The sequence below is a fragment of the Thamnophis elegans genome, chromosome 11, assembly GCF_009769535.1.
Source record: "Thamnophis elegans isolate rThaEle1 chromosome 11, rThaEle1.pri, whole genome shotgun sequence".
Taxonomy (NCBI): Eukaryota; Metazoa; Chordata; class Lepidosauria; order Squamata; family Colubridae; genus Thamnophis; species Thamnophis elegans.
Genome location: NC_045551.1, coordinates 46,336,613 through 46,358,177, shown reverse-complemented (window position 1 = coordinate 46,358,177; position 21,565 = coordinate 46,336,613). Strand labels below are relative to the sequence as shown.

The 21,565-nt window shown below is 39.1% G+C and overlaps 1 protein-coding gene across 3 annotated transcripts in view; it reads right to left on the bottom strand.

Moving 5' to 3' along the window:
- UGGT2 (UDP-glucose glycoprotein glucosyltransferase 2) overlaps nt 1–21,565 on the bottom strand; it is a 67,453-nt gene that overhangs the window by 4,203 nt on the left and 41,685 nt on the right. The window contains exons 23-38 of one of the 3 annotated variants that reach the window (XM_032226364.1): nt 20,757–20,884; nt 19,820–19,915; nt 18,251–18,353; nt 16,511–16,590; nt 14,789–14,978; nt 12,769–12,927; nt 11,144–11,229; nt 10,611–10,695; nt 10,399–10,478; nt 7,901–7,999; nt 7,394–7,478; nt 5,720–5,902; nt 4,424–4,584; nt 4,061–4,175; nt 2,502–2,618; nt 538–682 (exon numbers count right to left, since the gene is read on the bottom strand). In XM_032226364.1, the coding sequence (XP_032082255.1) occupies nt 538–682; nt 2,502–2,618; nt 4,061–4,175; nt 4,424–4,584; nt 5,720–5,902; nt 7,394–7,478; nt 7,901–7,999; nt 10,399–10,478; nt 10,611–10,695; nt 11,144–11,229; nt 12,769–12,927; nt 14,789–14,978; nt 16,511–16,590; nt 18,251–18,353; nt 19,820–19,915; nt 20,757–20,884 (1,912 nt within the window). Of the gene's footprint in view, nt 1–249; nt 683–2,501; nt 2,619–4,060; nt 4,176–4,423; nt 4,585–5,719; nt 5,903–7,393; nt 7,479–7,900; nt 8,000–10,398; nt 10,479–10,610; nt 10,696–11,143; nt 11,230–12,768; nt 12,928–14,788; nt 14,979–16,510; nt 16,591–18,250; nt 18,354–19,819; nt 19,916–20,756; nt 20,885–21,565 lie in introns of those variants that run through there. The other 2 variants (XM_032226363.1, XR_004256160.1) reach the window with 2 other exon arrangements.

The window sequence follows — 21,565 nt, the reverse complement described above, 5'->3', positions numbered from 1 at the left end:
ATGCACATCACTACAAAGCAAAACAATATTAAAACTGACCGGTATTCTCTTAAAATCATTTTCTCACCACTCCTTTCTTCTGTCATCCCACCACTACAATGTAATCAGATAGGAAACTGTTTTTACGGAAGGTGAAAAAATATAAATTAAGATTGCCGAACTGCACTCAGGATGTACCTACCAGAAGCGGTATTCAGCCGGTTCTCTCCAGTTCGGGCGAACCGGTAGCGGTGGCTATGGGAGGCCCCGCCCACCCACCCTGATGTAATGCGCGACCTGTGCATGCACAGAAGGTGGTGCGTGTGAGTGAAGCTAATGCGCACACATTCACATTTGCGAACCAGTAGGGAAGGTAAGTGAATCCCACCACTGGGGCCAACCCTTCGAATCCAACCAACAGCATAGGATTATGGAGACAACATTAGAGGAGATCTCCATGTAATGTTACCTCTTCAAGACAGATAAACAAAACCAATCCACCCTTTTCTCTTCCCTGAGCAATTTCATGAGCTACAGAAGTTTCTCCTTTTGTCTCACCTTTTGGATGAAATGGGGTCCCGTCTGTCTTCTCCTTTCTGAGGCGATTTATTAGCTTCTGTATTTCAGAGTCATAATCTGTCCATTCAGGAACAATCCTGATAGCAGCTTCTAGTTTAGGTTCCTTAGTTTTGGGGTTGTTGCACTGAAATATATATATATATATATATATATATATATATATATATTTTAGGAAAAAAGCTTACTGTGATTTAAAGTCCGAAAACTGAAACCCTATCGCTACAAAAGAAAAATCACCATGAAAAGAACTATACATGTATTAAAATGAAAACAGTGGAGTTGTAAATGAGTTACATTATCGGAAATGTGATATTCCATGGACTGTGTGAGATAATTAATCCAGAATGTAAAAAATCCTAAGGTAAATCAAGAATATTTCTGTTTCTAGTGACTCCAAAGGACAGATGAGAAAGGGAAACAAATTGGTTTTCCAAGTCTCTGCTATCTTCCTATTGGCCAACACGGGACTTAAACCTTGAGAGCTTCCCAGCTTCTTGAAATAAACTCCTAAAGCAGAGGTCCCCAACTCCTAGTTTGTGGACCAGCAATTGGGCCGCGACATGCCAGAAACCGGGCCGCGCAAACAAGTGAAGCCCCATCCACAGGCTGCAGGCTGCATGTGAAACCATGCTCCCTCTGGGTCCACGGAAAAACCTCTACAGAACCGGTCCCTGGTGCCCAAAAGGCTGCGGTTCACCGTTCTAAAGTGTGTATCATTTTGCAATCATACAAATGACGGGAAAAATCAGATATTAATATTTTATAGAGAATAACTTGTCATGCTACTCTATTAAGCTGCAGAAAGCATTCCTTTTATAAAAAGAACTGTCACCAGCTCTGTGGAACCCACAGCTATCTATCTATCTATCTATCTATCTATCTATCTATCTATCTATCTATCTATCTATCTATCTATCTATCTATCTATCTATCTATCATCCATCTATCTATCTATCTATCTATCTATCTATCTATCTATCTATCTATCTATCTATCTATCTATCTATCTATCTCCATCCATCTATTTGGATTGGCTCATTCCCAACTGTCAGAATTACAATTTACAAAGGGCAAGGAGATGAAGCTGGGAGAAATCTTTGATAATTAAATTAATAAAACAGAAATCTAGATAGAGAAATGGAAAAAGACAATATAACACACTTTATATTGTGTTCCTTGATGTTACAATAACCACTTTTTGTTATCAAATGCAAAGTATCCACAAAGCTACTGCTCAGTTAGCATCTGCTTGTACAGGTAGTCCTCAACTTACAACAGTTCATTTAGTGACCGTTCAAAGTCAACAACAGCACTGAAAAAGTGACTTATGACCATTTTTCACACTTAAAGACCATTGCAGCATCCTCATGATCACACGATTTCACTTTGATTGTTGGACAACTGGTTCATATTTATAACAGTTGCAGTGTTCCAGACTCATCACCTTTTGCAGCCTTCTGACAAGCAAAGTCAATGGGGGAAGCCAGATTCATTTAACAACCATGGTACTAATTTAACAACTGCAGTAAAATGAGGCAAAATTCACTTAACAAATTTCTCACTCAGCAACAAAAATTCTGGGCTCAATTGTGGTCGTAAGTCGAGGACTACCTGTCGAGGACTCTTTGGTATGGGCTAATGTATGATCAGGTTTTGTTTCCCTCTTCCTCCAAGCTATGGGATACAAAATGCAACAGAAATACGGAACAGTAGTTCAAGATGCTCTGAGAGATCAATCCTGTTAATGCGGCAAATTCAGGCAGGACCCACAACGTACCCCAATTTCATGGTTTCCATGATTCAGCTGTTAACTTTTACATCTAACAAAAATGGAGACAGAATTTTGGCTCACAAATATTAGGATTCCAAGGGATTGAGGAAAAATGCTGGTATGAAACTTATAGCAGCTCTTCCTCACTTCACTCCATTTTACACCCACTCACCAGATCAATGGTTTTAGCCTTTTCTTTGGATTCATTGCTGCACCAGGTTTCACACCACAGCCATTCTTGAGGGAGAGATTTAATAGGCACCTGATGAATCATGTTGTTTGGAAGATCCTAAAAAGGTAAGATTTAGAACTGTTATTCGCAAAACAGTATGCTGTCCATTGTACCCAATGTGGCATTTCCTGTGCAGGTTGAATTACAATTGCCTTCAAGCTCAGACAATGCAGGTATAGTAGAAACTCTGGTCACGACCATAATTTGTTCCATAACCGATTTGGCGCTTACGCCCAAAAATGGCACGGAAGGAGAAATCGGCCGTGGCCATATTTGATCGCGACCAATTTTTTTGTCGGAACCCAATTTGATCGTGGTCAGAAGTGATTGTGACCAGAGGTTCTACTGTACATTGGAGAACAAAACTTGTGACCACTGTAATCAAGTAATGGAGTTAAAGAAAACTACTTCATTGGCAGCAGCTAAACCAAATCTAATGTGATGCAAGTGTGGGTCTAAAGATGAATTCTTAACAGGCTTGAGATTATCATAGTAGACATTAATTCTGAGGCACTCTTCAATGGCAACCTTGGCATGGACAGTAATCTCCCAAAAAATAGGCTACAGTAGTTAAGGGCTTGGCTAAAAATCACCTCAACTGGGGCAGACAGTAAATCAACAGTATCCCTACACTCAAGAGTGGGATTCAACCCACTTAACAACCAGTTTGCCAAAAATGTGAGTATGTGTGCATGTGTGCGCGCACAGTTTCTGCGGATGTGTGGCTTCCGCCATGCGGTGAGGGTCGACCAAGCAGCTTTTCGGGGCCTACTCTGTTCCATCTCTGTTCTCCGGGGCAGCAGCTGCTTCTCTCTGCTGCTGCTCTTACCGGGAGAGAGAGTGTCTGTTGTGAAACTTAGCAGCTGTGGGCCACCACTTTCCTCTAGAGCGTCTTCACGATCGACCAAGCCTTGGCAAGGGATGCCTGCAAGATCTCCCCTGCAGCGCTTTTGGCCAGAGGGGGAGGGGGGCGGCATGTGGCGGAGACCAGGGCAAGGTTGGAGCCAAGGAATGGTGCATTCCCCGACCTGGCCACGGTGGGCGGTAAGTGGGTGGTGGTTCCAGGGCAAGGCCAGAGCCAAGAATGACGTGTCCCTGGGCCACAACCTGAGGCGGGCGGCGGGTGGTGAGCAGCCGGCATACTAACCTTTGGTGAGCAGAGCAGGTGAAGCACGGAAATTAGCTGGATGGTCTGGACCACATGGTGAAGAAAAGATAATATATAGGGCAGGGTGGGGCTGGGCAGGCGGGGCTAGTCAGTGGTCGATTTTACTGGTTCTTCGAACTACGCAAAAGCATAATTGGTTCCACCAAACCAGTCCAAGCCTGCTGAATCCCATACCTGCCTGCCCTGTCTTAAGACATCAAACAGCAACATGAGGCTTCACTCATCTCTCAAGCAGGTCTCTATAAATATGCCAATTCAGCACTTTTTAACCCCGATGAAATGCTGGGTAACAGTTTTTTCTTAGTAGCATATATTATGGACTACAGCATACCTGATCTAGGTTGGATAAACTGTTTGGATCCTGGCTAAGTGCTTGATATTGGCCTCGAAGTCTGTCACCTGCAGCAATCTTCCGGAATACCTTCAGGTCCACAACATATAAAGCGCTAACAAAAATACAATAAAGATTACAACATTACAGCATTAGAGCTTATTTCTTGCCCTTGAAAAATGAGTTATTATCAAGATGTTGCTAATATCACTGGTTGAAATGCATGATGTTTCTATGTTTTGCTATGTCCTTTAGGGAATCCCATTCAGTGAGATTTTTAATGCATAACTTTTGACAGAACAATAAAAGCTATGAATTTGCACATGGAGACAGAAGTGAAACAGATTTGCATGCCTTTCCTACCTGATGTGATACTTCTTTTTCCCAAGGTGTGAAGCCCAATATCCTGACTTCCAGAAACGATAGCCATCCATTTCTCTACGACTATCACAGAAAGGAGTGTAACCGTAAGGTGCACCTCTTAAATTTAGATCACGGAGATCTTTCAGATCACTTCTTACAATCTAAATATTGGGAGAAAATAAAGAAGGGGCTATAATTCCTGGTTATAATAGTTATTGATTACAACTGCTTTTTATTTTCCATATCTCTAAACCACCCATTTTATTAAGATAGATTTTCCATGATCCACCATATATCTGAAAATAAGTTCAGTTGGGTCATTGGGTTATGTTATTAAATAACAAATTAGCATCTAGGAGTGTGTCAATAGGCTGCCTATCCTTCCCATACAAAAACTCAAAACTTATTTCAGAGGCATACACACCAGAATATGAAAATCTAATTGTGATGAACCACACATACAGTTTATACGCAAAACTGTTTTGAAATAGTATTATGACCCCTTAATTGTGCCACCAGGAATATTTCAATCCTTTGGAATGTAAAATCAGCACCTTCATTTCTATCTAAACTTCTGATAAAGTTACATGGGAAAAAATACCCTTACTTTATAACTTTATATAACAGTAGGTCAAAGTTCCTAGTTGATCTTGAAAAAGTTAAGCAGAGTTGGACTGGTTAGGAAGAGAGGTCACCAGGATACCCCAAGACTATATGTTAAACGGGAAGTAAAAAATGAGAGAGCAGAATTGGCCTGTCTGAATGCATGGAGAAAGAAAGCATTCAAACTTCCCCAACTGATGAAATCAAATGACATAAGATAGCAAATGGCACAGAGTATGGTATTTGACTGCTTCAAAACTCATCGAATTTGGTACTCGACACATTTTGACTTGATAATTTGTCCCGGTACTTATCATTTGTTTGGTACTCGATGAGCTGTGATAGGAAGAAGGGGACAGCTGCAGAGAACAGACAGAAAGTCGGCCATGCCGGGAAGGGCGCTGCAAAAGGAAGTGGGGGGACAGCTGCAGAGGGCGGACAGGAAGTCAGCGTTGCTGGGAAGATTTCTGACATAGGAAAAGGAGCAAACAGGAAGTCCTTCCCAGCCAAAACAAAGGGTCATGTGATAAGTCACATGGTTTATTTGTTTGGCACTCATTGCTTTTAGTAATCATCTGGAACCAATTAAGGACAAGTACCGAGGTACCACTGTATCTAGAATTAAGCATGGATAAAGGAAACCAAGGTCAATTAAAACTGTCATAAATACCATATTTTAATATGTCTTGTTACCTGATCGGCATCAACGAATATTATTTTATCCACAGCCAATGGGAAGAGAACATCCAAGAAGAGAATTTTATAACCCCAGATAATTCTTTGTTTTTCTATCTCCTGATGAAGCCAGTGTGGCCATTTGTATTGCACAAGCTCATAATCAAAACCATATTCTTTAGCCATATGAGGTATAAGTGCCTATAAAACAGACATTGAGACAAGGCAAGTTCTATTTTCATTGTTCCCAGCACAACAAATCGGTCAAGGTCACATGAAAAATGCTTATACAGAGTCTCACTTATTGTGTCCCATGACTGGATATTAATTCAATGTGGTCAGAAGCAAAAAAGGCAATACTGCATGATTAAGATTTTTTCAGAGGAAATGTTTTATTTATCTGCTGGAATTGTTTTATTTTTCCTGGGAATAGAACTCCTGTCTTTACAGGTTTTAATTTTAATTTTTGCAACTTCTCTGTCCCTCAGATCATCCATATGATTACAATCTATAATTAAACTAGCAATCATGAATGACATTTTATCTGTACGATGCCGATGGCTTTTCATGTTATCTACATACATGTCATAACTGCAGTTATTCAAGGAGCAGATTGGCAGCTGCGCTTTGCCTTCTGGCAAAAGCAATAAACAATAAGGCAATGAGGCCATAAACTTAAATACGTATAAACATACACCACATCAGAGGTGGTATTCAGCAGGTTCTCGCCAGTTCTGAAGAACTGGTAGCGGAAATTTTGAGTAGTTCGCAGAACCGGTAAATACCACCTCTGACTGGCCCTGCCCCCATCTATTCTCTGCCTCTTGAGTTCCAGCTGATCGGGAGGGAATGGGGATTTTGCAGTAACCTTTCCCTAGAGTGAGGTGGGAATGGAAATTTTACAGTATCCTTCCCCTGGAGTGGGAAGGTAATGGAGATTTTACAGTATCTTCCCCTGCCATGCCCACCATGCCACACCCACCAAGCCACGCACATAGAACTGGTAGTAAAAAAAAATTTGAATCCCACCACTGCACCATATCTTTTAACAACAATTCAGTATACATTTAACTAGTGAGAATTTTTTTAAAAAATGAAAACTTGATTAAAATTTGACAGGGATGAGTAAAGCCATATAGGGAATAAGAGTTATGTGAGGCACTTAAGGTAGGATCAACCTCCTGAAGCAACAGGAGTCATCAAACATGACAAAAACTGGGGAGAAGAACATCAGTGAAGACAGAATAATGTCCAACATCTGAAAAGCTACTGAACAGACTAAAGATATGATGGGTCCGTATCATTCCAGTCGAACACTGTACATGAAATCGGAAATCCGATTATCCTTTGCATAAAGCAGCAAAATATAGTACACCTCTGCTTTAGATAGGGCTAGTAGAGATATAACAGAGCTTAAGAGATTCAAACTACTGAAATAAGCACACAGTACTTTTATGATCAGAACTAGAACTACCTCAAAACTTCAAACTATTTCAAAAGTTCAAAATTACAGCTACTATTATTGCAAGTTACTTATTTAAGTTAATCTATTGTAAAATAAAAACCAGAACTGGATTTCCCAAAACATACTTAAATAACCCAAAACTGATATTGATGCTTTGCAATTAGAACAGCCAAGATCTGTCTTGATTAAAATTGCAATGGATTTTAAAAGGGAAATACTGTGCTTACTTTAAATGTAGGTGAAAGGTAATTTTTCAGAAACCAAAATTTTACTGGTGTCTTTGTGTGGCGTAGAACGGACAGCATCATAACTCTGCAAAACAAAATAATAATAAAACAAGAATAATCAATGACAAGTGCCTTGGGAGGTTCATAGCATTCATGAGTAATATGTGCATTATTTTACAGAGATATCAAAAAGTAACTTTATAATAACTTTTTTCCCCTGAGGATAGGTTCCAGCATGAGTCCAAAAGTTCGGAAGAATAAACTTCTGGTCCCGGTGACTAACCCAGGTTGGATCCTGCATAACTTTTTTTCAACAAGAAAAAAATCAATATGACTGTTTAAATACTCAAATCTTGCTTTAAAAAAAACAACAAAATAAATTCCCTACATTCAAATCTTCTACATTTAGTATTTTTCATCACTTTCAAGGTTAAAGTACATAAGAATATACAGAGTCAGGCACCCTGTAATCACTCAACAATCCTTTCACACAAATATTTCAGATACCTTAAAAAACGCTCATATAAATGGCCAGAAGCAACAGAAAATATATTCAATACATCCATTTTCTTCTCCAGATCTGCTTTCCAAGTTCGTCCTGTAAAACTTCAAAAATATTTTATTCAGTTTGTATTTAAGACATATAAAAGGGATCATCTAGCATTACTGAAACAAGAAAAAGAAAAAAGAAAAAGATCATTTCAGAAGCAAAAAGACTATTAGATGCACAATTTATATATTCTCCAAAGTCTGTTTGCATTTATTGTCTCTAAGCTTCCATGGTACTCTAATAAAACAAGAATGATTTACAATCCTTATATACAGTTATTGGGATTGAAGCAATATAAATACCAAAATCAAATCCTAATTCAAAGCAATACCTGAAACCAAACCTTACCAAAGTGTGGGATATTCTTCCCAAGAGAAGCTGTGAATCAGAACCTGTGGTTGAAAATAATGCCAACTGGACTCGACTCAAATCAACTAGCCACAACTCGACTCACAGGGCTGGAATGAACCTTGGAGGTCTTCTAGTCCAATCCCCTGCCCAAGCAGGAGAACTTATTCCACTATGGACAAATGGATGCACAATCTTTTCTTGAAAACCTCCCGTGATGGAGCACCCACATCTCCGAGGCAAGCTGTCCCAATTTGATTAAATGTTCTCACTATCAGGAAAATTCCCCTTAGTTCCACATTGAATCTTTCTTTAAAGAGTCTCCAAAGATTATTTCTTTTCCTGTTCTCAGATCTTATTATAAAATAAGTCGACCCCCATTTTCTGTAACAGCCCCTCAAATACTAGAAGACAGCTATCATTCCACCCCAGTCCTTCTCTTTGGTAGGTTAGACCAGTGATAGCTAACCTTTTTGTCATCATGAGCCAAAAGCATGCCCATAATGCAATGCACGCGTGACACACACACCCGCACACCCCGCCCTACACATGCACATGTGACCCCGCCACGCTCCCCTGCACATGCATCTGTGATCCCCCTGTGCCTCGTAGGCCTCCCCAAAGCCTGGGACCAAAAACAGAGTATGCAGTGCTGACCACCACCTCTTGCGCATGCAGGCCCCCTGCCCCCATGCATATACATGTGTCTCCTGCATATGCTCCACCCCTGCGCATGCATGGTAGAGACCCAAAAGTCAGCTGGCTGGCGGGAGTCACACATACATGCGCAGTGGAGCTGAACTGGGGCAACAGCTTGCATGCCCCCAGAGAGGGCTCTGCGTGCCACCTATGCCACACATGCCTTACGTTCGCCATCACGGGGCTAGACATACCTAGTTCCTTTCATTGTTCATCATAGGCTACAGACTCATCTTTCGCTTCTCTGCACTCCTGCTAGGGTTTCAGCAATGTTTTGGTATTGCTGTGATCAGAACTGGATGCAATATTACAAGTGTGGTCTCAGTAGTGCATTATAAAGTGGTACTATTGCCTCTTGTGATTTTGATGCTAGTCCTCTGTTGCTGCAGCTTTGGGTTTTTGGGCAGCTGCAGCACGCTGGTGGCTCATATTTAAGTGACGGTTCACTAGGAACACTTAGTTCCCTCTCACAGTTATTGTTGCTGAGGCAGGTTTCCCCTATTCTATCCCCGAGCATTTGTTTTTTCCTGCTTCCCCATCACCACCACTATCATCATACATGGGGCAGCCCTTGAAGAGTATTCGGAGACTTCAACTCGTCCAGAACGCAGCCGCGCGAGCGATTGTGGGTGCACCTCGGTACACCCACGTTACACCTATCCTCCGCGAGCTGCACTGGTTACCAATCAGTCTCCGGATACGCTTCAAGGTGCTAGTCGTAACTTATAAAGCCCTTCATGGTATTGGATCTGGGTACTTGAGAGACCGCCTGCTGCCAATTACCTCCCACAGACCCATTAGATCTCACAGGGTTGGCCTCCTCCGGGTGCCATCTACCAGCCAATGCCACCTGGCTATTACCCGGGGGAGGGCCTTCTCTGTGGCAGCTCCGGCCCTCTGGAATGAACTCCCCGCAGGGATTCGGACCCTCACCTCTCTCCAGGCCTTCCGAAAAGCTGTCAAAACCTGGCTTTGCCGGCAGGCCTGGGGATGATGAGTTCCCTCCCCTCTCAACATGTATGGTTGTGCGACTGTTGTCTACTTTTATTATTTGTATTTTGTCTTTTTATGTTCCCTTTTCCCCCCCCCCCTGGAATTGTTCGCTGTCCTGAGTCCTCCCGGAGAAGGGCGGCATACAAATAATAAAATACAAATACAAATACAAATCATCATCCTCCATCTACTGCACCCAAGAAAAGCCCAGGCTTCTGCTTATTTTGGTTTTCCCAGGTTTTGTGTTCGGCTAAACAGAATGAGAAAAACAGAATGAGCTTCCTTCATAGGATAAGATCATTCTTTACCTGAAGAACGAGAGCCCATCTAATAATATCACAGAGATAATGAACAAGAAATGCTCCCCACAGACCATGTTTCTTGGCAAGACCCAAGTAAAGTCCAACCAGTTTACCTGCCCACAGAATCCTCCTCCTCTTCTGTTGCTACTTCACTCAGGAGATCTTCATTTTCACTGTCAGGTTTTTTCTGTACCTACACATCCAACCAAACAATATTTTCAGCACAGACAAAACGGTCAGCAATTTCTATTATTAACCACATTCAATGTTGACTTAATTTATGAATCATCTAAGCATTTCAATCTTAATTTGCCAGAGTACGTACTTGGATTCTGATGATTTTGCTTCTAAAACTATTTAATACTACAATAACTTCTTCTTGACTTTCAGAAGAATCTGTTCCTTCATGCCTGGAAAGGAAAGAAAGTTATTTTCAACTAAAAATTAGATATAATAATTACTGTTGTAATTATTGCCACACTCACAGCCCCCTCACCCTCAGTCAAAAAACCTAAATGGTAGAAAAACACATCATGAAGAAAATAATCATCAAGAGGCTTAGATTTAAGAAGATCATGAAGAAAAGAATTGAGAATGAGGTTCTTGGGATTATTAAAAGAATAAGGCTTTTGGGCACTGCAAAATATGCATGATTTCACTGCCATTTTGAATTTTTTTCCTCATAAGAGAGCCATGTATCAGTATATAGAATATATCACAGAAGTGAGTATACCCCCTCACATTTTGTAAATATTTAAGAATATCTCATATATTTCTCTTCACCCCCTCTAGTTTATTTTCAAGTCAACATAAAATACGTTTTACATTAAAAATTGTTAGACTATAATTATGTCTTACTGAAATATTTCGTAAATTTCTTCAGATCTTCCTTCACGTAATCTCAAAATCCAAGACCCTGGGTTGGCTTTTAATTGAAAATATCCCTGCAAAGGGAGGAAACAAACAAACAAACCAAAAGTCTTAGCAGATTTAGGAACTTCATACCAGGAAATAACTCCTCAAACACAGATGCCAAACAATTGGTGAAATCTACTCTTTCTGCTTGGATTTTGCTTCTTAACTAAGGCAAATACATGCACAAGCATTGTCTTAGTATTCTTTTGTATTTTAGTTATTACATTTATATATTTTCTCTAAGAGTTCAACATGGTCTCTCCTCATATTATTCACACAAAAGTCTTGAGGGAGAGATTTCTCTGACAAAAAAAAAATAACGTCCAAGGTTGAGTGGGAACTTGAACAGTTTCCTTGATCTATATGGAACCTTTACCACTAAGAAGAAATGATCTAAATTAGATTCTAATGCTGGATCTTGAATCAAAGGATCAATCTCTTTCACGTCAGGTGAGAAAGTAGATTTTCCAGATATTACTATTAACAGGCTGCTTTTCTTTTCATTGGCAGCCAATGACTGGGGGAATGTGTTCCCCTATTTCAATCACAAGAAGACTGTAACTTTCCATTTCCATTTCTTAAGCAGTTTTTTATACATTTAGACCCACTTCAGTCTGTGTAGAGGCTAACAGTATCATTCTCGACTTGGACCAAAACATATGAACTATAAATGTTTCATTGTAGACATGCACCACTTAAAATCAGCCATTCAGTGCACAGGGTGTATTAACAGCCCTTAATCCCACCATTTGAGCCACGGTGCCGCAGTGGTTAGAGTGCAGTACTGCAGGCTACTTCTGCTGACTGCTGGCTGCCTGCAATTTGTCAGTTCGAATCTCACCAGACTCTCCATCCTTCCGAGGTGGGTAAAATGAGGATTGTTGGGGATAATATGCTGACTCTGTAAACTGCTTAGAGAGGGCTGTAAAGCACTGTAAAGCGGTATATAAGTCTAAGTGCTATTGATATTGCTATTTTGCAACAGGTTTTCAAAAGGCTCTGGAGACCATACTCAAGACTTTAGGGAACAGGACAGGCATGTGATCCTAGCGCCACAATTACAACATCTGATTCAATGAGGCCTGTCAAACTGGCGGCCCATGCGCTGGATGCATCACACGCAGGGAACGCCTACCCTATCTCCGCAAAAGCAAAAAATGTCATATGTCACGATACGTCATGTGACGCGATCATGTTTGACAACCATATAATATGGTTACACCATTCTTAGATAGCCTGCTCAGGATATATTTAATGACATGGTTAAAGTGACATCGTATCTTTTATTATAATATTCTGATGTCATGTAATTTATTAATTCAGATTACCAACTTCCCTAATTTAAAAGTGGCATCCACAAGCATAGGTTTTAAGCATTTAATGCCTCCGTTTCAGTTTTTAATGTCTCTGATTTTATTCCATAAACAATCCCTTCTTGGCAAGACAAACTATAAGATTCCAACAGTAATAGATCACGCCATTAATAATATTAGCAGGCATATTAGGTGAGAACAATGAGCATTTGCATTAATCACCATGCATATTGTCCTGCCTTAGCCAGCACTTACCAAGTTGGCCATCACAATGGTATCGACTTTGAAAGGATTATTCCTTCTTCCGAGAGTGAACTGCAATCCCCGAGGTGGCTTCCTGGTGCTCACATCATAGCAATGTCCTTCCAGCAACAAATATTCCAATTCATACTCAGCTGAAACCACCCCTTCTACCTGTGAAGGTTTGAAGGTTTATTTTATTTATATGCCACCCTATTCCCTGAGGGACTCAGGGCGGCTAACAAACCCAAGGGTTGGGGGAAGGTAAACACATAGGAAATACAACAAAGAAGGTACAAGGGAATTTAAAAGACAATCAACAGTCACACAATTCGAGAGGGAAAGGGAACTCATCAACCCCAGGCCTGCCGGCACAGCCAGGTTTTAACGGCTTTACGGAAGGCCTGGAGAGGGTCCGAATCTCTGCGGGGAGTTCGTTCCAATATGTGAAAATGCATATTCTATTGAAAAGATACGTATGAAGAATCGGAAGTATTGGACATAGCCATACACAGAGTGCTTATACTTGCTAAAGCCACAGATGTATTATTGTTGCTCGTGCTTATAAAGGTAAAAGTTATCCTAGCACATATGTGCTAGTTGTGCCCCGCTCTAGGGGATGATTCTCATCTCCATTACAAAACTGTCTGAAGACATCTCTGTGGTCATGTGGCCGGCATGACTAAATATCGAAGGCGCACAGAACACTTTACCTTCCCACAAAAGGTGGTTCCTATTTTTCTACTTGCATTTTTACATGTTTTTGAACTGCTAGGTTGGCAGAATATGGGACAAGTAACGGGATCTCACTCCATTACGCAGCGCTAGGGATTCTAACTGCCGACCTTTCTGATCGACAAGCTCAGCGTCTTAGCCACTGAGCCACTGCGTATACAATCTATCTAATAAAGGATCTGTGGCTGGATGTTTTCTTGTATATCTGAAATTAAGTACCAGAGGCATTTATCTCACTCTGGACTCTTGGAGAGAAAATGTATCCTTCTCAATAATTATGTTATTTTTAAAGCTGCATCTGTTCCAATGGCAATGATCTTCTTCACTCAGCAAAGGTAACAATTGCCACAGTAAATGGGAAATGTTTGTCTTTAAAGGAGAGCTAGAACTACTGAGGAGAGTCAGGGTTGGTGTGGGTAGTGATTGTGGTTCCTGGTCAATGTAAGGATCAATCTTGGTGGTAATGAAGTAGTTTAAAAAAATTTGAGGTTTCTGAACAAGGTTTCTGAACGAATAGCCTAAGAGGCCATTTCCCTCAGGGATTCATTGCCACCAAATTAGGGCAAAAAGAATACCGCATGCTGTATCTTAGCTCTCTATAAATAGATTGAGTGAGTAACATCATCTGAAATATGGATGTCACAAGACTGCTTGTAGCAAATTGTTTCAGCCAAGTGGGTGCACAGCATGTCCGCTCCATTCAATATTGTCCTCTTGTTGGATCTGGGAAGTGTGCTTTTACTGTGCGTGCGCACACACGAGAGAGAGAGAGACAGAGACAGAGAGAGACACAGAGACAGAGAGAGAGAGAGAGAGAGAGAGAGAGATAAGGAGACATTCTCTTTTTTGGAGTTCTGGAAAGCTTTGAAAATCTACTTTTGGTCTCAGGCCTGTTTGTGGCTTGTTGAAGGCTTCTGTTTTGTATTGTTGATTTTACTGCTTGTCAGATCATTGAGTCTGTCTATCTGATTTTATCTTTTTTCTAGTTTTGTATGCTGCCAAGCTGTACACTGGAGTTGGGCAGCCAATAAATTTATACACACAAATAACCTTCAAATTCTATTCCTACCTTCTGGTTATTTTGCCAACTAAGCTGTTATCAGAGGTGTGAGCACCATTTTAAATAAATGTAGCTAAGGTAACAGGGTAAGTATTTTTCAAACATGATGCATTCTCCATGTCTGGAATAAAAGTTTTTAAGAAAAATACAAGCCCTAAAATATCTAAAAAGTGAAACAAAATATTTTTTGGGGGGGGGTCTATTCCAACTTTGTGTACACCACGTACAAGATGTACTTACATCTTTTAAATGAATGTTGTCAAGGTCATAAGAACTGCTCACAGCTTCAACCAACCAACTTTCTGGAGTTGCCATGTTTAGTGTCAGAAGAAGAGACTCTGGAATTTCAAGGAAGGTTGCTCCAGGTGAAAGAGGAAAGAAATTGTTGGACCCCACAGAAAGTTCTGGTTCCATAACTAAACGGTAAAAGCTATAACCAAGGCAAAAATATAACTATTAAGAAGACAAAAAAGCAAACAGCATTTCAGAGGGTTGCACAACGATTTGTAGAATCCTCCAAATGTTTTGCTTTTAATTTCATACATTTGATATTGTTTGACAAGTAATTGTGTAATATTACAAACCATTCTAAGTTACAAGGAACTTGAGTGGGCTTTTTTTCCTGTGCTCTTATTTTTTAATTTCTAATGCTCTGTCTAATTGGGCTCTAATTATTGTGTTAATAATTAGACAAAGACAGTTTCTTCACTGTCAATCCAGGTCATAAAGCTTTTGGGGAAGCAAGATATCCAACTCAAGATACAACATTTGCCAGGAAAATGCATGTGTCCTCCTATTTGAAATAAAATATACAGCACTGGCATAAAGCTTATTTTTTTAAAGAGTGCAATTATACTGCATAGAAGATTCAAGTAAAAGGCAGGTTAATGTTGTTGGCTTAGCCATAGGGAAAAATGGGAAGACCAAACATTTAAGGGGAGAAAACGGAACTGAGGATTTTTAGAGAAGAAACAGCAAAGATGTTTCAGAAAATTGCAACAAGAAGAGAATAGGAAAGAGGCTAGGGAAATTGATTCTCTATGCACTTGGAGAAGAACTTCTTCTGTCATAATCCCATTCCTTTGTGGGGAAGGACTGTCAGAAAGTATGATAGTAGTGTTTGCACCACTGTTTTTCTCTCTCTCTCCCCCTCTCTTTCTGTTTCTCTTCTCTTTGTTTCCTCCTGGTTGAGCTAGTTACAAAGGTTGAGAATTCTATGTATCAATTTCCAGGACCAGGAGAAATGTTCAAAATAAGAGGACCAGTCAAATTAGGTGAAGAAATTACACTGGATTGCCCAAGTCTCTACCTGCTTCTAAATATAAATCATATTAGTGAAATGACCTCCAGATACAGATGCTGGAGACAATGAAAATGTGTTTATGTTTCAAGAACCATATTATCACACATGAAACCATTTCACCAATAAAGACTGTCTGTGAAACTACTTATCAGGCCCACCATCTCCAGATTCTTCACTTCGCTGGCATCCTGCCATAAATTGCAAGGGAAGGAGAAGGAATTTGGGGTAGTAACATGTGGGTCTGGGAATGAGAAGACAAACAGTGGGAGAGGGGATACACATTGACAAGAACCAGAGGTGCCAAACTGACATAAACCAGTTTTCAAGGCCACCTGGCTTGGGAACCAAATGCGAAACTGCATTGAGAGTTGCCAAGCTCTGAACCATTCCCAAAACATCTTCAAGGCATCCTACTGGACACTGATGAACTGGTCATGGGGGGAGAGCCAGAGAATGTCGGGGGGGAGTGTAATCTTTGTGCGGAAATACTCAGATCTAGCTTTAATTTTGCTGCAACCACTTAACTTTAGTAAAAGAACCTATCACTTCAATCAAATGGAGTCAAGGGTCTTTCTTTCCTAAAAGTCTAAGCTGGGGCAGGTCTGACACTACTCTCACTTTGTTGTGCCTATTTTGCTAATAAACTTGAAGTTACTTGCCTTTTCAAGGGTACTTCCGATATGTTTGATCTACAGTTCATGAACAGCCTCAGCTTCATGTTGACAACCTGACCAAGCACCTAATGAAAACAATTCCCATATTAAAATCTTCTGCAACTTTTTGCCATTTTTCTAATTCTATCCTTTTAATTTAAGTAAATTTTTCAAATTATAAAACAAATACATACTTTGCAAATTTACATGTCTCTGCTTCTTTCTTCTATCCTATACATATTTACAATTTAATAAACAACATTATTTAGGAATTAAATCTTAGTAGAAAGAATCCTTAGTACCCCTTCAATGGAGTTAGTTTGAGAAATGATAGCTTTACTGTGAAGCACCTATTTGAACATAGGAAAATGAACCAAACAGGAAAGGCTAACAGGTCTTCTAGGTAGAAGGCAGGGATTAATATTTCTTCCTGCCTTGTGAAGTCAGAAGTATTGATCTCAGCTTAAGAGTAGTAGAACTCTGCTTTTATATTTTGTATTCTACTACAACAATGAAACCTGCACTGCTCACATTGGAAATGAAAAAAAAGTATGTTCCTTTAGGCAATAGGGTAGGAGACAGTGTGAACCTGCTTTTTTTGCTTATTAAAGTTTATTATCAATAAAGGAGAATATTTGTAGCTCAGAGTTGAAATGAGGAGTCCTTGGTACTCTCTGAGCTTGCTTGTTTTCTTGCAAATGCTTCATTACCCGAACTAGGTAGCATCATCAGTGCTAGTAAGGAGTGCTGTTTGCTGCCAGTTCATATTCTTATGTGTTGCTTCAAGAACTGGAAAAAGCAGAAATGAATTCATCTGCCACTATGGCATTGGCCAGTTCTTATTCTATTATCTTAAAATCAAAAGAAGCACCTTGTTTATTGCTCACTATAAGAGATGGATGGGATGAAGGCTGCATTCTTCTGCTATCAGATACTGTCAACACAACCACTCTGCTATGAAACTGAGTTATTCATTATGTTTTGCTGATATGGATCTGCAGGTCACTAAACCTGGTGTCCTCTGAAGGCCGTGTGATCCACTCAAGTGATTCTGGTAACTTTCCAGAAGATGAATAAAGGGGAACTTTTCTGAAAGGCCATCAAATTGCAATTTGCTGTCATGCTGATGTATCAACTGATTGATTGATGTGCCATCAAAGCCTTAGTGACCCCATAGACAGACTTTCTCCACGAATGAACTGTGTCCATTCTGCCCCTTCATTCAAAAGCAGGGAACACGGCCATTGTAGTTAAATCCATTAACTGGCTGTTGGTAATTCTTTCCTTCTTGTATTCCATCATTGCCGAAGAATCAGATCTTTCCATTATGTCCAAAATATAAGCCTGGTCATTTCTGCCATAAATGAGAACTATGGATTGAAAATCTATAGTCCACTTGCTTGTTTTCCTAGTCATCCATGGTATGACTCAGAAGTCTTCTTCAACTCTAGCATTCAAACTTCCAATGTTCTTTCTATCCTGCTTCTTCTTGCTTAAAGCTGGTTGATGGATCTATTGTCATTACTTTATTTTTTACATTTAATTTTTTAAAAATTGATTACTGAGGATATCAAAGTGTCCCCCTGTAATTTTTAACCTAGATCTCTCATCACATCATATATACAATTCAGAGTAAATAATTACCAATTCAAGAAAGATCTTAAATAAAACAGTTACATTATATGGAAAACAATGTTAAATTGGCTTAAGGTCACCACAATGCACAAGACAACAGTGTGCTCTTACAATCAATAACTGTGATAACCTCTGAGCTTCTCTTGATAGTGGATCAACAACACCAACAACATCAAAGTAGGGTTCACTTAGGTCTGGATTTATCTTCAGTACGCTATGTAGAGAAGGCGAAGGGGACACATTAAACATCGAACAAAACAACCTTAAAGGCATATATGATTTGAAGATGTAATGTTCATGAGAAATATACTGTATTATCCTTTTGCAATTATAAGCTACTTAATAAAACATGTCCTGATTCAACAAATGGATGGATTTCATTGAATATATCTCTGGTATCTTCAGACCAGTGAAGCAGTTCAAGTGAATGGTTCCACTAGAAAAACACATACTGTGTAATAGTTTGTGCCCACTTATTTTGAGAAAATAAAAGCATGCATTGAAAGCAATTTCCCCTAGAGAGGCAGGAAAGAGGAAAGATCTATTGTGAGCACCCTCCTTCTACTTATTCCCCAATCCTTGAATTATAACACCCTTTGGTTTTTTGTCTTAAGGTCTTCAATTTTAATCTTGATTTGGCAACGATAATAGGATTGATAGATCAATGATCTGTAGAGAATGGTCATTCTTAAACTGAGGTCTGGGATAGATGAAAAGGTAAGAGTTTTATCTTAATCTGATAATCTTTGACAAAGGTGAAGCTCTAGTGAAGCTCTTGTCATTCTTATTGATAGACACCCAAATCACCCCAGTTCTTCTGAGCAACTTCAAGTGCCTACTGCCTCCTATTCATTCTTACATTTTGGCAAACTTGAGAACTTGATCTAGCTGGCCGATACTTTCCCCTTTGTAGTTTTGGAGAAACTGCCCTGTTTCCCTGAAAATAAAACCTCTCTGGATAATAAACCCAATCCGGCTTTTGAGTATATGTGCTAAAATAAGCCCTTCCCCAAAAATAAGCCCTCCCCAAAAATATTATAACACAGCAGCAGCCTCCTGCACCTCAAAAATAACAAGACTTCTCCAAAAATAAGGCCAAGTACTTATTTCGGGTCAAAAGAAAATAAGACCCTGTCTTATTTTTGCAGAAACACAGTAAGAACTGACACTCAGTAATAAACTTTGTAAATAAATATAGCGATACAAGGAATTTTCAAGAATATTCATTTTAAATTCTGAACACTGTTTAAACTTCTTAGACAACTCGTTCTTAACAAATAGACAAAGAGAGAAAAACTTTTTGGGTGACAGTTTTCCAATAATGTCTTATTCTTTTGAATTGGACCTTTAGGAAATGTCCAATTGATTTTTCCTATTTAAATTGTTACATATGCACAGTCTTCTTGAAATAAATTTATTTTAATCACTTTGATTATGGTCTTTGTATATTTAAATATTTTAGTATTTAAAGATTTCATCACTTGTCAGTCTTTTTCAATGAATGTCTCTTTGAAAAGTGGAATATAAATTACTTAAATAAAGTTAATCTTTATTAACTTTCCCCCAGTGGTAGTAGCAATGGTAGCAGCAATAAATATTGCAAACAGAATAGACTGTTAATTACCTGGTCATGATTCATAAAACTGAATTATCATGAAAAAAAAGAACTACTATTTTTACCTATGTTGGTCTTTGAAAAATTCAACATCTTGACGGTCATCAGTTATTGGCAAAGAAGAAAGAAGAGCATTCACTTGCATCACTAAATTACTGCCACTATTTAAAAAATAGAGAAAAGAACTGGATATAACTTAGGAATGGAAGAATCACTTAAAATAATGTCATAAAATATCAAAAAGCAACACCACCACAATCTTGTAGACTTCCAAAGAAGATTGGCAATGCTGAATGTTGATAGCATAATAAAATGTGGGAAATTAAAGAACAAAAATATGTTTTTGAGAGGCTTTCATAACAATAGAAATAACAAATCCATCACAGATAGAAGAAAGGCCCAAAATAAGGCATAGAAAATGAAAATCATTTTTTTTCCTAAGACCATAACAGTGGTCATCCTTGGTCTTTTAAAATCCATCTCAGTCTTATATTTGTGCTCCAACAAAAACTAACCTCAACTGTTGAGGTCATCAAAAACTACCAAAAATCAATTTTTACCATTTATGTCTATGTAAATATAAAGCCTAGTATTGCAAGATGATTTTCTCTCATGCTATCAAGTCTGGATGACAGAGGGACTCAAAGACTTAAGACTACATTCAGACTCTATACTTATGTAATTTGCCGATCTATATTATTAATTTAGAATTTTTTAAGCTGCCCAACTCTAAACTCTGGGAGGCAAAAAATAATGTTTTATTATTCATTTATTATTAAATTTATACGCCGCCTATCTCATGGTTCGAGCACCGACAGGATAATGTGAAAATGATATAATTAATGCAACAAAAACAATAAAACCAAAAGTAATTAAAGATGCTATGAAATGATTGCAATGTCTTCCACACCGAGACCACACCCAGATAAATTCAGTGTCACTTATAAGTGGCAAAACATCCACAAAATGCACTTCACTATAAAACCTTCCAAAATAAGTTACCGTTTAGGATCAACCCCCATTTCCTTGACAAGACTTTTAATCTTTGCAGCTGCTGTATTCAGAGTTAGCGTCTCTAACAAATCAAAGTCCTTGGTATTTAATTCGTCTTCTTTCAAAGGGCCTAATATCTACACAACAGAACAGAAATTGACATAATTCAACATTAGGAGAAGAATATGATAACTTTGCTTTGTAATCATGCTGACTTATGTCCAGAAAGTGACTGAGAAATGAAACGGGCACAAAACTTTGCTATAAGCATCAGGTAACAGCTTTGTCATACGTTCTATAATAAGTGAAAATTTACCAACAGTTTTCAAACAGAGGTAAATATATATTCTCAACCTGGTTAGTTCAAGATGTAGGCAAAAATGTTTGTCCTCCTGAAAAGTAGAAGAAAGGTCCAACAAGGCATAGAAAAAAAAAAATCTAAGAATGCATAGAACATACAGTAATAGGGATGGAAGGGATCTTGAAGGTCATCTAGTCCAAACCCCTGCTCAACCAGGAGACTGTACCATTCCAGACAAATGGCTGTCCAGTCTCTTTTTGAAAACCTCCAGTGATGGAGCACCCACAACTTTTAGAGGTAAGATATTCTACTGATTAATTTTTCTCACTGACTTAAAATTTCTCTTTAATTTTAGGTTGGATCTCTCTTTAATGAACCCGTTACTTCTTCTCCTGCCCTCAGGTGCTTGCAAAATAGGTAGATCCCCTCACTGTAACAGCATTGCCAATAAGACATTAAGAGTTGTTAACCTAATTTTGCAAAGCTTCTTCTCTGCTGATATTGTACTGCAAACTTG